Genomic DNA, 13,632 nt, shown 5'->3' on the forward strand with positions numbered 1-13,632 from the left:
CACACATTCAGATAATCACATCATATATTATACACAGTTCTTACCTGTTTTCCGAATTCAAGTGTGCTGGCCGACCTGAACGGAAATCTCGTGCTAGATGGATGCCCTAATCACAATAATTGTAACACAGATGAGTGACTCGCCAAATCACTTTCCGGTACTTAAACTTGAAACTAAAAGTTTCCCTATCGATAAACCTCGTGGCAATACCCTAAATATCTCAAAATTGGCCAAAACTAGGGTTCTAGAAATTCCCCCAACAGGCAGACCAGTTCCCAACCGGAAATTCGGTTCTGGGTCACCATCCGGTCGACCGGTTGGTACAGGTCCCCCAGAACCGGAATTCCGGTTCTATGCTAGGAACCCAAAAATTTCCCCCATGACCTCAAATCTTAACCAAACTTTATCAAACTCTCCAGTACACTTATGCAATGCATAAACAACCATTTCCAACCAATAATTCACAGAACAAACCAATACATCAAATTATGCCATTGAAGCTCAAACCTTGAGCTTCAAAGCTCAAGCTTGCTCACTACCCTCACCACAGCTCAAAGTTAATAACCAGAGTTCAAAATCAACTCAAAGTAGACTTAGAATTCAAACCCTAAGTATTTTAAAACCTAACAGCTCCCAACACCAAGAATCACATACTCAACCTAAATAAAAAGCTTAAAAACAACAATCAAAGGTCTAGGGTTTTACCTCACTTGAAATTGCCTTGAATCCTTCCTTAATTCCAAAGAAAAGAGAAGAAAATTCTGGTCCTAGCCCCTTGGTTTGTCCCAGCCGAAAGCAAGAGAGAGAGAGAGTTCGAGAGGATTTGATTTTTCTTTTAATTTCCTTTATTTTTCAAATGAAAAGGGAATCACTCACTAATCCCTTGCTGAATTTTAAAGAGAGTGCTAGGTGTCAACTAAAGGGACAGCCACCTATTCCACTTAATAGAAAATGACTAAAATGCCCCTTAACTTAAAACTAGGGTATTTCTAAAACTAGGGGTAAAATGGTCAAATCCCATAACCCCGCTCAATCCCGATAATTTATTTTTTCTAAAATATTTCCCACTATGAAATAAGATTCTAAACTTACCCATGTGATCAATCTAGCCATCCATCGCATTTTCCGTTGTCGCCGAGCAAAAATTACAAAAATAGCATATTACACATATAAGCTAAATAATACCCCTAGAGTTTAATAAAATCTCCGGAATTGAGAAATTATAACTCTAATATTTATTTCTAAATATTGGGGTCCACAATTAAATTAATTCACAAATAATAATAAAATAATAAAAATTAGTGCTAATTGCCTTTACTAATCCACATTACTAGAGCGGTCATTACATCGTATTTGTTGGAACTGGTGTTTTTTGGTCTAAAATGGTAGAGATCTTACAAATCTGGTTTTCTGTTGAAATCTGGGTTTTCCAGATGTTATCGACAGTTTATCGATAGAATATCGATGCTATGTCGATATCCTGCTAAGAAAGGTCAGGGATGACCATTATCGACATGTTGTCGACAGTTTGTCGATATCATGTCGATTAAAAAGCAAATTAACATACATAAATTATTTGAGAATTTGTCGACATTCGGTCAAAATTGAGAGTTTGACCAATAAAATTGTCTGTGTGGTTAATGTATATCGATAGGATGTTGTAGGTGTATTGATAGGATGTCAACACAATGAGAATAAAAAAAATTTGACTTAAAATGTTGATAATTTGTCGACGGTATGTTGATATTTTGTCGACAATGTGATTTAATTGCTTTTTGTGTGATAATATCAACCTCATATCGACATGACGTCGACATTGTGTTAACAATTTTGTTTGCTAAATAGGCGTGATCATATACTTGGAATATCTACAACATGTCGATATGTTGGCGACAATGTGATATAATTACTTTATGTGATTGCTAAATGTGATATCGACCGAATGTCGACATCATGTCGATATTGTGTCGACAATTTTGTGTCGACAAATTCTCAAATAACTTATGTATGTTAATTTGCTTTTTAATCAATATGATATCAACAAACTGTCGACAACATGTCGATAATGGTCATCCTTGACCTTTCTTAGCAGGATATCGACATAACATCGATATTCTATCGATGAACTGTCGATAACATCTGGAAATCCCAAATTACGACAGAAAACTAGATCTGCAAGATCTCTACCCTTTCAGACCAAAAAACACCAGTTCCAACAAATACGACACATATAACGAAAGCAAATTACATAAAGTCTAACAAAATGCTTAAAACACAACTTATCCATCATAATAGTGTAAGATTCTTGAGTGATTAGGGTGTGCTTCGGTTTTCCACCACCGCCCACCGAGAAATAAACATTCGACAGGGAAGAGAGAGGAAAGTTTTTTCAGTTTTTTCTAGAGAGAGAGAGGTGCACGAGAGGGAAGAGAGAGAGGAAGAGAGAGGGAAGAGAGAGAGAGAAAAGTTTTTTAGTTTTAACAATTTTTTTTTAAAAAAAAATGGTAAAATGGGGAGTTTATGTAATTAGTTTGTACAAATTAGTGGATGGTCTAAATTTTAATATTGGGGATTTTATTAGGGGCAAAAAGTGAAATTTCTCTTTTAAATTAAAGTTTCTTTCTCTACAAAAAAGTATATTTCTATATACAAATAAAATGTCACACATTCTTCTTCGTTTTCATGTTGTGACTGAGTTAAAATAATTGACAAAATTATATTTTTAGTTTAAATTACTTGGCATTTTGCTTCAATCATGAACACGTATTTAGTAACACACAACAAGAAAAAAATAATGCAAAAAACATATCATCGTTCTCATATTTTTTACTTTATTTCACTACAAGAATTTTTGGTGGATCTTTGTTTATTTGCCCTATAACTTTAATCATAAATGTTTTGTAAAATAAAAAATTATTATTATTATTTTGAAACTAGAATATCTTATGTTATTCATCAAACATCTTTCTCAAAAAAAGGTGGAAAATACAATTTACAAGCTCAACATAATATAATATCAAATTTTTGGTAAGTATATATCATCTATAAGTTGGTTATTCATATTTTGCGCACTCAAGTAAATTGGTTTTAATAAAAAAAAAAAAAAGAAAAAAGTTAAAGTTGGTTGAACATTTTTTGCTTAGTCAAGTTGGTTATACATTTGAGATACAAATAAGTAACTGTTTTCGTACTATTATATTGACTTTAAAGTTAACTGTCAAATAAAAGAGAGCATGATAAACAATTTAAAAAAGTGAAATAATTTCATATTATATTAATTAGTAAGAGTTAATTTTTTTCATCAGATATTAATACATAAAATTACAATTACTGCCATAGATAATGTCCCCATAGATCTTAACTACCATACAAATAATTGATTATCATAACAACATATAACTATTACATTAATTGAAGTCTTGCCTTAGACCTCAACTCCAATTGATCCTCCTGCCGTTGCTGTAGGTTGATTGGCGTTCACAACATTGTCGTACAAAAGCCCAGCAATCGTGGCTCCCAATATGGGCCCAATCCAGTACGCTGCTTGGTTCTTGAAAGTCCCAGCAACCACGCTTGACCCAAATGCAGAGGCTGGGTTCATTGAACCTCCTGAAAATGGGCCTAGTGCCAACACATTGGCTCCTGCACATAGCCCAATCACCATAGGCCCAACTGCACCTAATGGGCCTCGTCTAGGATCCCCCGCAGCATAGATAGTGTAGACCAGTGTAAATGTACCCACACCTTCCATAATTGAGGCTCCAAACCCAGTCATTTCTTCAGCAATTGAGTATGTTGGAATATGCTGCATAAACCAGTAACATTTTATCTTATGAAAATTAAATACTTAATTCGACAACAGTCACATTACCAAGAAAAATATACCTGTCCAATAATAGTGACTTTCAAAACAACACAAGCAAAAACAGAGGCCAACATTTGAGAAATCCAATAAAAAAGAGCGGTTGGAACACTAATGTGACCTCCAACCGCCTTTCCAAAAGTGACTGCTGGATTCACATGGCCGCCAGAGATATTGGCCGCCATGAACACAGCAGCCCCCAAGCCAAAGGCATTGGCAATTGCAACCACCACCAGACTGGATGGATCAGAAGAAGCATCTGGCAGCAATTTCCCTGCCACGTGTTAAAAATATCAATAATCATAACACAGGCCATTATACAAAAAAAGAAAAATTGAATTCATACTGTAATTGAAAATGCTTAGAAGAAGAAAGTACTAACGTGATGACATGGTGGAGCCCACAACAACGAAGACAAAGAAGAAGGTTGAGATGAACTCAGCAATATATGATCGAAGGGCGTTGAGACTGACTGATTGTCCGAATAGTGATGTCCTAGCCATTGTATCAATATATATTATTATGTGAATATCGCTCACACTTAGTACTTTAGTGTTTTGTGTTTTTCACTCACAACACTACCTTTGGAAGAAGAAGCAATATTTCTCTTGAGAGAAAACTTTACAAGTGCAATAGTGTTCTAGTGCTATTACGTTCCAGTTTTTCAAAATACAAAGGCAGAACAGTGCTTAAATAATCTAACCATAGGGTTACGACGTTCTTCAGTTATTTTAAAGACGAAAAAAATAACTGCCGCCATCGTGGCACTTCATGGGTGAAAAAGATAAGATTGATCGAGGTGGTTTTTTTTTTTTCCTTTTTGAAATGCATGTGGTGGTTTAGTTTAGACCCTTTTCTTTCAAAGAAAGTTTTTTGAGCACGTTTTTTATTTAGTTAAATTATGCTTAATGATTGGAAGTTAAATCCCAAAATTAGATTAGGCCTGAGCTGTACTGTCCTTATTGGGCTACCAGTATGGCCCAAAATGTACTCGTATTCTAAACAAGCCCACTCGTGTAAAAAGAGGAACAATAAAAGTGAGAAAATTGAAAGAAAGAAATTTGCATACTGAAAGCGAAACGCGTGAGAGTGTGAGCTGAGAAAACGAAACGGAGTAAAGAGGAACCGCTGGGTCTGTCTGAACAGAAGGGAAGTAAAGGAGAAAGGAATTCAGTACTAGCAGAGTCCCTCTATCCCTAAGGTTAGGCACCACTCCAATTTTTACTTTTTTCAATTTTACTTGTTAGATCCATCAAAATCGTCCTTAGGTTGATTTGGAAAAAAAAGAGAATGTATATTGGTTTGAATTGAAGCAGGCTCTTCAATGTAGTTGTTTTATGTTTGAAATGCATTGGTTGATTGATATTACTTCATATTTCCTAAATTTTGAATTCTGGGTCTTTCTGTGACTATCATTCTGGATCTGGGTATCAAATGAATCTGTTTTTGTTTATTTGCATTATAGTGTTGGGTTTGAGTTTTCCTCTACTTTTTTGGTGACTAAATTTAGATTTTTCGGTTTTGGGTTAGATATGCCTAATGAGAATGATGAGGAGAATCCTAAAGCGGGTAGTGCTCAGATAAATCCCAAAGCATCTGGTGAAATTCAAGCAAATTGGTATAATGTTTTCCTCCAACATGCTTCTGTCTATGGTGTAGCTGCTGGGTACTGCTTATCTGCGTCTTTGCTCTCTATAATTAACAAATGGGCCATCATGAAATTCCCTTATCCTGGTGCCTTAACTGCTCTGCAGTATTTCACTAGTGCTTTTGGGGTCTTCATTTGTGGGTGGCTTAAGTTCATTGAGCACGACCGACTTGAGCTCCTCACAATGTGGCGCTTTCTACCTGCTGCTGTTATATTCTATCTTTCCCTTTTCACCAATAGTGAGTTGCTCCTTCATGCCAATGTTGACACCTTCATCGTCTTCCGTTCAGTTGTGCCTATATTTGTTGCCATAGGAGAGACTCTCTTCTTACACCAACCTTGGCCCGCAGTGAAGACTTGGATCTCACTTGGTACTATCTTTGGTGGAAGCGTGCTTTATGTATTGACAGATTACCAGTTCACATTCATGGCTTATAGCTGGGCTTTAGCTTATTTGGTTAGCATGTCCATAGACTTTGTCTACATAAAACATGTGGTTATGACCATTGGTCTAAATACATGGGGGTTGGTACTGTATAACAACCTTGAGGCCCTTCTGTTGTTTCCTTTGGAATTGCTTATTATGGGTGAATTGAAAAAGATAAAGCATGAAATCTCAGATGAGACAGATTGGTATTCTTTTGGAGTGATTTTACCGGTGGGGCTTTCTTGTTTATTTGGCTTGTCAATTTCTTTCTTTGGTTTCTCTTGTAGACGGGCAATTTCTGCAACTGGTTTCACAGTTCTTGGAATAGTGAACAAGCTTTTAACAGTTGTGATCAATTTTGTAATTTGGGACAAGCATTCGACATTTGTCGGAACTTTGGGGCTTTTGATATGCATGTTAGGGGGTGTTATGTATCAACAATCTACAAGCAACAAGCCTAAGGCTGCTGTTCAAGAAGTAAAAGCACAGGGGACGCTAGAGAGCGAGGAAGAACAACAGAAGCTACTTGAAATGCAAAGCAACTCAGAAAGAACCCAAACTGAGAAGGAAGCTACTCATTCATAAGGGAGTTGAGTAGGTGTACTTCTGTCTCATTTTTGCTTTTTCATTCATTTTTGGGTTAAGATCAACAGTTCAACTTCAGTACTAGCAATTGTGGTGCCAATGTGCCACAACAACTTCAACTATCTCTGCTTGACCAGAATACTTGTCAGATAAGAATGCTCATATGGGTTACTGGATTGGACTTTTGTATTCTGTAACTCAATTTTAGTTATACCATACCAGTAATTTTTCGGACAATATTGTTTTAGGAGTCTATTTGATACGACGTGGAAAGTGACTTAGAATATTAATGCATTCATTGTGTAATCTTGTAGATCCAAACAACTCTCGTTGGCAATATTTACAATGTATATGTAAATGCAAACCATGCTGCGGGATCTTGCTGGGCCTTTGCTAAGGAATTTTTGTCTATGATCAAGGAGTAGAGAAAAGAATTCGATAGCTCCTATTTAGTTTGGTTTGATAGTTTTTAAGTTGTAAGGCTGCTATGTTTAATAACAATGGTGATTATTAAAGTCAAGTTCTGTAATTCTTTTCTTAATGTTTGGTTCTTTAAGTTACATTTGTATTGATTCATTCCCCCAATTCTCTCAACACAGTGCAAATACAAATACTTGTTCTCTAGCAAATATTTTCCCCTTTGCAACAAATTGAGCTACGTAGTTTAATTATATTGGATGAACAAGGCTGCTGCTGGTCCTGGTTATAGAAAGTACACTGGATTGTGTGGATAGGCCAATTGTTTATTTGCTTGGTTAACGATTCGGATAGAATTTGGAACCAAATTGTACATATTTTGAACATTACTAAAAGAACCAAATTGTAAGAAATATAAAAAAGGGTAATAATATATACAGAGAAATAGCCATTATGACTTATTATTACTTGAACAAGAAAAATCTAATCTTTCACATTCTAAAACTAAAAGAAAGAAACTATATATGTTCATCCAACCACACAAAAATAAATATCAAGATTTAGAGAAGAAGAGTTTCAAGAACTCAAAGCAAGACATGAGAAACCCAGTCGACCTCTTACGATTCTTGAAACACTCAGTATCTGTTGCCCTTCTCACATGTTCAAACAAGTCTTCTTTGTACAATAAATCACACATATCAGTCAGATCATCTGATCCGTAGAAACTACTTATTCCATTGTTCTCTTTCTCAGAAGCTCTCGGCCTATGCTTTGCAGAAGCTGGAGTATCAACGAAAGCCGGCCAAAGGCCACCATCTTCGGCGGCGGCGGCTACTGTGGGATGGTGATGAACTCCTATCGCCATTCAAGCCTGACTTGGCTTAAATCTGTTTCTTTTATAGTATTGGTATGGAATGCGTTGACAATGGTTTTGTATATGACCAAACCAATGAACTACGCTATGTATGGCTTGCGTTGAATACTTCTTCAACGACAGAGTTTGGTGGTAGAGCCTTCACCATAGAGATATATTATATATATTACTTTTTTATTTTTTTGCTGAGTAGAGATATATGTATATGATTATTATTATTATTAGAATGTGGAAAAGATATCCTTTCGTTTTCAAAATTAATATTTAAAATACCGTCCAATAGTTATAAAGATAATTTAATTTTAAAAAATATTATATAGAATAAGGTTGACACAAGAAAATTTCCACTTAAATCTGAGTTACGGTTAATTTTGTATTTATATATTATGGATATATACGGTTTCCAATATGATAAAAAATAGGCTAATAATTTGTTAAAAAGACAATAGGCTAATAATACATTTATATTTGTAGGGATATGATTTTGTTCCGTGATTGTACTTTCACGGAATCAATTCCGTGATGTACGGTACGACAGCTGTCAGATGAGAGACTTATTTGATCTGACGGCTGAGATTGATCTAGGAGTAATTAGGGTTAAAAAGTAAAAACGTACCCTGACATTTATTTAATGTACCCCGAGACCCATCTAATATATCACGGAATACATTCTATATCACCAGACAAAATCGTATCCGTATATTTTTATTTAAAGAAGAAAATTATAATGATTGAAGATTCTAGAATGGTATTAATCTCATTCAGTGATTGTACTACATGGTAGATGATCAAATATTTTAATTAAAATAATAATAATTCAGCAACCAAAAAATGATAAATGATCAAATATTTTAATTAAAATAATAATAATTCAGCAACCAAAAAATGATAAATGATCTAATATTTTAATGATAATAATAATAATTGGGCAACAAAAAAATGACACGTAAGAACAAAACCATAAGTTAAGTTACATGCATTTAATATTAATTGAAGGGTTGTACAATATACATAGGTATAATAAAGCAAATTTTAAAAGCAAGAACAAAAACAGCTTAGTATCTCCAATCCAATCCTGATCAAGATTAATTAATTGAATTTAAATGCATTTAACGATTCTTAACCGGACGGACTTGAGTTTTAAACAGTAGAAAACTGAGCTTCTCCACTGAGTAATATACAAACCCTCCACTCGAGTGAGTCACAAACGATCCAAAGCTCTTTCCCACGATGCAATGCCAAGCTGGACCATACCGTGAATCAAATTCCTACCATAAAGAAAAAGAGACAACTTTAGCTTCAAATATATACAAAAAGAAGTAAAAGAAAAGAAAATAAGGCTTTTCTTTCACGAGAAAAGTACTGTTTAAGTAAAAAAAAAAATAGAAGCTCACTTTCTTGAGAGCCATGGCCAAGTGGGTGGGACTGGGCTTTTTCTGGTCACTATTTGAGTCGAGCAACGCTCTTGTACACCGGAATGCACGGTCTTGCATCACAGCCGGCATGTCCGCCGATCTCAGCCGTATATTCAAATCGATGGCTATTGCCGCCAAGTTGACTTCTCTGAACGGAGGAGGTAATATGGGGCGAGGGCGGCACACTATTACTTCCTTTTGTTTTTCTGCTCGTCTGATTCTTCTTCTTCTAATTTCTTCCCCTGGTCTCTCCATGAGCTCTGAGAGAGAGAGAGTGAGTGAGTGAGTGATTGACTGTTTTGAAATGTTTGGTAACTTTGACTGAGGACTTTGAACAATAGGACAGGGCCTTAGGGTTTTTATTCTCTGCAGTCAGTCTAGGAAAAAGGAATGAATCGGTAACGTAGAATCTGTTGACTTTTTGATTCGTTTGATGGATACAAGTGGTGACATGGATTTGGACGGCTTTGATTACACAATTGATTTGGTAGCTCCAACGATTACAAATTTTATTTTTAGGGAATCATCATCGATCACGTGCTCCCACAGATCCAAAATGGAAGGCCATGCCCCTTATTGTACCAAGGAAATTCAAAATTTTAGAGTGGTTGCTGATTTTGATGATTACATGTGTTTTATTTTGGACTCAAACAGAGTCAGGTTCATGAATCATCAAACACCTCTGGTACCCCATAAACTCAACACTAAAATGATATGTGTTGTTGTTACTGCGTAGCATATATATAATTAATTTAAATTTTTGATGAACAAAGTAAAATTGATTTCTTTATGTTGTTTTTATTGGGTGTGTAGAAGGTTTTGTTCATAAGGGTCTTTTTCTTATGTAGAGTTGAGCTGGTTGGTTGGTTGCTGGTCTTGTTTTCATTTTGCTAATATATAGAAAGCCTCTTTTTAAAAAAAAAATGATCACCAAAGATTGTATCTTCCAACAATACATTAATGATTCAAAAATCAAAATCATGAAAAATCTCAGCAGACATTTGTACCAGAAGTTTGGGGTGATTGTGTATGTGAATCCAAACGTTTTTTTTTTTTTTTTTTATAATCTTAGGATTTCTACAGGCCATTTGAAAACCCTACATTGCTAGCATTTGAAATCATGTATAATATTCTATAAAGCCTGCATTTCCAAATTGGTATGGCCGTTGTTGTTAGCAGATGTGTTTGGTGCGGAAGGCTGAGTCTCATCCTCAGACTTCATCTCTTGAACTGGGGGAGGATTGACGATGGTCATTGGTGACACAGAGTTCTCAGAAAGACGCCCCTTCATCTCACGGTGCTCCTGACACAAGGCACACCAGTGCAAGCAGCAGTGCACCATGCAAGGGTCACATGGCGAATTCTGCGCTCACAAAACAAATGATAAGACAATTAAATTTCCTTCAGATTGTTCTTTTGGCATAACTTGTTTATTAAGTAGTCAAACATTCATATTAAGCTTTATGAGGACAAATTCACTTAAGGGCATCATAGAACTAGGAGAAGAAACCATCAAATTATTTGAATAGAGAGATTTAGAGGAAGTGTACAGCAGAAGAACATGATCATCTGGCTATTTGCTTAATTGCAGTGCAAAGGAAAAAGCTCAAGTTAGTAGTTACCTACCTTAAGATGGTAGTTCTTCTGTAATGATTGACGAACAAGACCTGTATATATGCCACACATCCACCAAGCAAAGAATAGACCCTCGCAAATGAGAAATGCAGACCTCGGGTCAGCACCGTGTAAGATTGCAGTAGCTACTGCCAGTGCCATCCCGCCTTCAACACAAACAGCATGACAAATGCAAGGGGTGGTCCAAGGCGTATCATCTCTTAAGCTTTCGACATTGCGACCAAACAGAACACATGGGCAAAATAGTCCTGTCAAACCTGAAAAGGGTAAACCAGAACTGTTAGGTTGGATCACTACATCTCCATCTAACCAACAAACTGTGTATGTACAACAAAGTTAGACATCCACTTACAACTATCTCTATCTTCGCAACAACCAAAGATCCCAGTTGTCCATGGTTCATCAGCAGGTGGTTCAAAGCTTTCTGGGAGAGCCTGTCCACACTCATTGCACTTGCGAACATTCAGCTGTTGATGTTAAACACAGATAAGTAATTTCATGTAAGTAACTGATATTTGGGTACTCAGTTTCTTTCTATCCATCCTAGATATTCCATTGCAACAATAAATTATCATCAAATTGGGAACAATATCAGTATAAGCAATAACTAATCCATATACCAAGCCCAAAAAAAAGGGTTGTAAATTGAGCTTAGATGCAATAGATGTACAAAGTTTCCACAAGAACTTAACCAAGTACTAGTTTTGAAAACAAACTCCTAGATAAAAAATGAAAAATCCTTAGCAAAAACCAGAGATGCTTCCACATTGACCTTCATCAGAGGGATTCAGAACCAAAACAATATTGAACAGAAAAAAAAAAAAAAAAAGATTAACACAAAGCTATAATGATAAAAAAAAAAATATATCAATAATCTATATTCTCCGCAGAAAAACACGGATCCATCAAGATTTCCATTTTTCGGGGGTGCCACTGAAATCGATCTAACAGTATTTGAATTACCGCACAAGTGTTGTGATTATTATTGAGTAGCAAGCCAAGATTGATATTTTCAGTGTTTAAGGAGAATTGCTTTAATTAATAGAAGACAAAATTGTCAAATTACGATGTCAAGAAAGAAAGAAAAAGACCTGAGGAACCTCAATGGGCTGATTAAGCTCCCCGGGTTTGATATCTTCAATCGGAACTTGATCTTTAGTCAGCTTCACATAACGCGAATGCCCAGTCCCATCCCCCATCTGATCTCTTCAAAATTCCTGAACTTTTTTTTTAAAGAAGAAGAAAAAAAAAACAACCCAATTACTTCCAAATTATTAGTTTCAATCCTCACAAAATTAGCTTTCAAAACAACCTACAATACCATTCCACATCTAAATTGAAAAATGTAATAAGGTTTTTTTTCTTCAGTTAATCAAACTGTAGACCAGATACGAGAGAGAACTTACTGGTGAAGGAAACGAAAATGAGAGGAGGTAGGTAGCTAGATCCGGGGTAAGGAAGTTTCGAAAAAAATGGGGATTATAGAGTGGCGTAATAGTAAATAATGGGTGTGTTTGGTTGAAATAAACAGTCCAACACACGAAATGTATTTGATTGAAGTCTCCAAAGTCCAAACTATGGGACAATAGACAATTCAACCCCTTCCTTTTATATATTTGTTAAAAAAAAAACTAAAATATCATTTTAATAATTTTGGGATATAAAAATAATTTCATATTTTGGAAAATTATATTTTTAAAAAAATTTAAATTGAAAAATACTTGATAGAATGTCGTCAAAAACTAAATCTGATTTTAACTTTTAAGCTAAAAAATAAAAATAATAATAAAAAAACAATTGTATGTTTTTTAAGTTTTTAAGTTATCAAATTTCTCTTTCTTTTACTGAACTGAAACCTTTCAAGTAGTCCCTCTAAGGTTAAAATATCATCCTGTGACTCGCTGTCACCTATGGAAATAATAGGTGCATCGACAGGGGTACATGGTGTTAGAGATATTATTACAATGGAAGAAAAATCAAGATACATTACAACTCTATTATAAAATAATACAAAGAAATAATACAAAGATTAGAATAAGAGATTGATTAAATATATGTTACAATACACATATATACACTATATATTACATATATATATGAAAGGTAGAAGAGAAGATAGATTACACAATATTATATAACACACACATATATATGAAGAAGAAAAAGAAGATCACTCACTCACAACCTTGAGTGTAGATTAGTGGGGATCACCATGACTTGAACAAGGTATTGCACCTTTGTCCAGAAGCTTATTTCCCCCATCTCTAAGCACTAAGGGAACTCTCTAGGAAATAGCTTTGGGAATTATCAAGCCTTTTAGGGTTTTCTAACAAAGTGCTTTCTTGATAGAAAACTTCATCTCTTACAAATGAGCACATTAGACTCCTTTATATAGTGTTTAGGTGATCACACTTAGAATTCAAACTCACCATCTCATTTCTCTCATATAATGAGCATTAATATAGTTTGTAACAACTATATTTCAAACCATTTGAATCCTATCATCAAATTGTGTAACATCTCTTTTATTACACAATATTATGATCAACCAAAAGAAGTTACAAAAGCAATTAACTTTGTAACTCCTCTCCATGTTATAAAGTGTAGGTTACAATTTTAGGTTAAATAAATTATATGTTACGCAATTTATTTACCAAACACTTAATACATATTATTCACATAATAATATATATTACTACATTTTAATCTACACTTATTATACTATAAAATAATATAACACATGGAGCTTTGACATATGGATCATACATG

At 34.9% G+C, this 13,632-nt stretch overlaps 4 protein-coding genes across 7 annotated transcripts; 1 reads left to right on the top strand and 3 right to left on the bottom strand.

Moving 5' to 3' along the window:
* Positions 1–3,244: 3,244 nt before the first annotated feature.
* Positions 3,245–4,654, bottom strand: LOC115708196 (probable aquaporin TIP5-1). The gene is made up of 3 exons (XM_030636406.2): positions 4,245–4,654; positions 3,886–4,136; positions 3,245–3,805 (listed from the first exon to the last, which is right to left on the bottom strand). The coding sequence occupies exons 1-3, from the start codon at positions 4,363–4,365 to the stop codon at positions 3,425–3,427; spliced, it is 753 nt and encodes a 250-aa protein (XP_030492266.1). The 5' UTR covers positions 4,366–4,654; the 3' UTR covers positions 3,245–3,424.
* Positions 4,655–4,866: 212 nt separating this feature from the next.
* LOC115707087 (GDP-mannose transporter GONST3) lies at positions 4,867–7,063 on the top strand. Its single transcript, XM_030634927.2, has 2 exons — positions 4,867–5,063; positions 5,393–7,063. The coding sequence occupies exon 2, from the start codon at positions 5,395–5,397 to the stop codon at positions 6,520–6,522; it is 1,128 nt and encodes a 375-aa protein (XP_030490787.2). The 5' UTR covers positions 4,867–5,063; positions 5,393–5,394; the 3' UTR covers positions 6,523–7,063.
* A 1,707-nt stretch (positions 7,064–8,770) lies between these two features.
* LOC115706562 (uncharacterized) lies at positions 8,771–10,015 on the bottom strand. Its single transcript, XM_030634252.2, has 2 exons — positions 9,208–10,015; positions 8,771–9,081 (listed from the first exon to the last, which is right to left on the bottom strand). Exons 1-2 carry the CDS (start codon positions 9,481–9,483, stop codon positions 8,923–8,925), a joined length of 435 nt encoding a protein of 144 aa, XP_030490112.2. The 5' UTR covers positions 9,484–10,015; the 3' UTR covers positions 8,771–8,922.
* Positions 10,016–10,145: 130 nt separating this feature from the next.
* LOC115708278 (cell number regulator 6-like) lies at positions 10,146–12,450 on the bottom strand. 4 transcript variants are annotated; one of them, XM_061102529.1, is made up of 5 exons: positions 12,270–12,450; positions 11,955–12,085; positions 11,216–11,330; positions 10,855–11,120; positions 10,146–10,591 (listed from the first exon to the last, which is right to left on the bottom strand). In XM_061102529.1, exons 2-5 carry the CDS (start codon positions 12,060–12,062, stop codon positions 10,361–10,363), a joined length of 720 nt encoding a protein of 239 aa, XP_060958512.1. In that variant the 5' UTR covers positions 12,063–12,085; positions 12,270–12,450; the 3' UTR covers positions 10,146–10,360. The 4 variants fall into 4 exon arrangements, with proteins under 4 accessions (XP_060958512.1, XP_030492365.1, XP_060958524.1 ...); XM_030636505.2 differs by having other exon boundaries at positions 11,955–12,080; positions 12,270–12,431; XM_061102541.1 differs by having other exon boundaries at positions 12,185–12,273.
* Positions 12,451–13,632: the final 1,182 nt, after the last annotated feature.

Source organism: Cannabis sativa, chromosome 1 (genome assembly GCF_029168945.1).
Source record: "Cannabis sativa cultivar Pink pepper isolate KNU-18-1 chromosome 1, ASM2916894v1, whole genome shotgun sequence".
NCBI classification, from domain to species: domain Eukaryota; kingdom Viridiplantae; phylum Streptophyta; class Magnoliopsida; order Rosales; family Cannabaceae; genus Cannabis; species Cannabis sativa.

What these genes read in the sequence shown, in the direction of transcription:
- LOC115708278 (XM_061102529.1), bottom strand. Translation starts at nt 12,062, where the DNA reads ATGGGGGATGGGACTGGGCATTCGCGTTATGTGAAGCTGACTAAAGAT. An exon ending in AGCCCATTGAGGTTCCTCAG is followed by an intron (nt 11,331 to 11,954) that starts GTCTTTTTCTTT and finishes TAACATCAACAG; the next exon opens with CTGAATGTTCGCAAGTGCAA. An exon ending in TTGCGAAGATAGAGATAGTT is followed by an intron (nt 11,121 to 11,215) that starts GTAAGTGGATGT and finishes TACCCTTTTCAG; the next exon opens with GTTTGACAGGACTATTTTGC.
- LOC115707087 (XM_030634927.2), top strand. Translation starts at nt 5,395, where the DNA reads ATGCCTAATGAGAATGATGAGGAGAATCCTAAAGCGGGTAGTGCTCAG.
- LOC115708196 (XM_030636406.2), bottom strand. Translation starts at nt 4,365, where the DNA reads ATGGCTAGGACATCACTATTCGGACAATCAGTCAGTCTCAACGCCCTT. An exon ending in GGGCTCCACCATGTCATCAC is followed by an intron (nt 4,137 to 4,244) that starts GTTAGTACTTTC and finishes AACACGTGGCAG; the next exon opens with GGAAATTGCTGCCAGATGCT. An exon ending in AAGTCACTATTATTGGACAG is followed by an intron (nt 3,806 to 3,885) that starts GTATATTTTTCT and finishes TGGTTTATGCAG; the next exon opens with CATATTCCAACATACTCAAT.
- LOC115706562 (XM_030634252.2), bottom strand. Translation starts at nt 9,483, where the DNA reads ATGGAGAGACCAGGGGAAGAAATTAGAAGAAGAAGAATCAGACGAGCA. An exon ending in TGGCCATGGCTCTCAAGAAA is followed by an intron (nt 9,082 to 9,207) that starts GTGAGCTTCTAT and finishes TCTTTATGGTAG; the next exon opens with GAATTTGATTCACGGTATGG.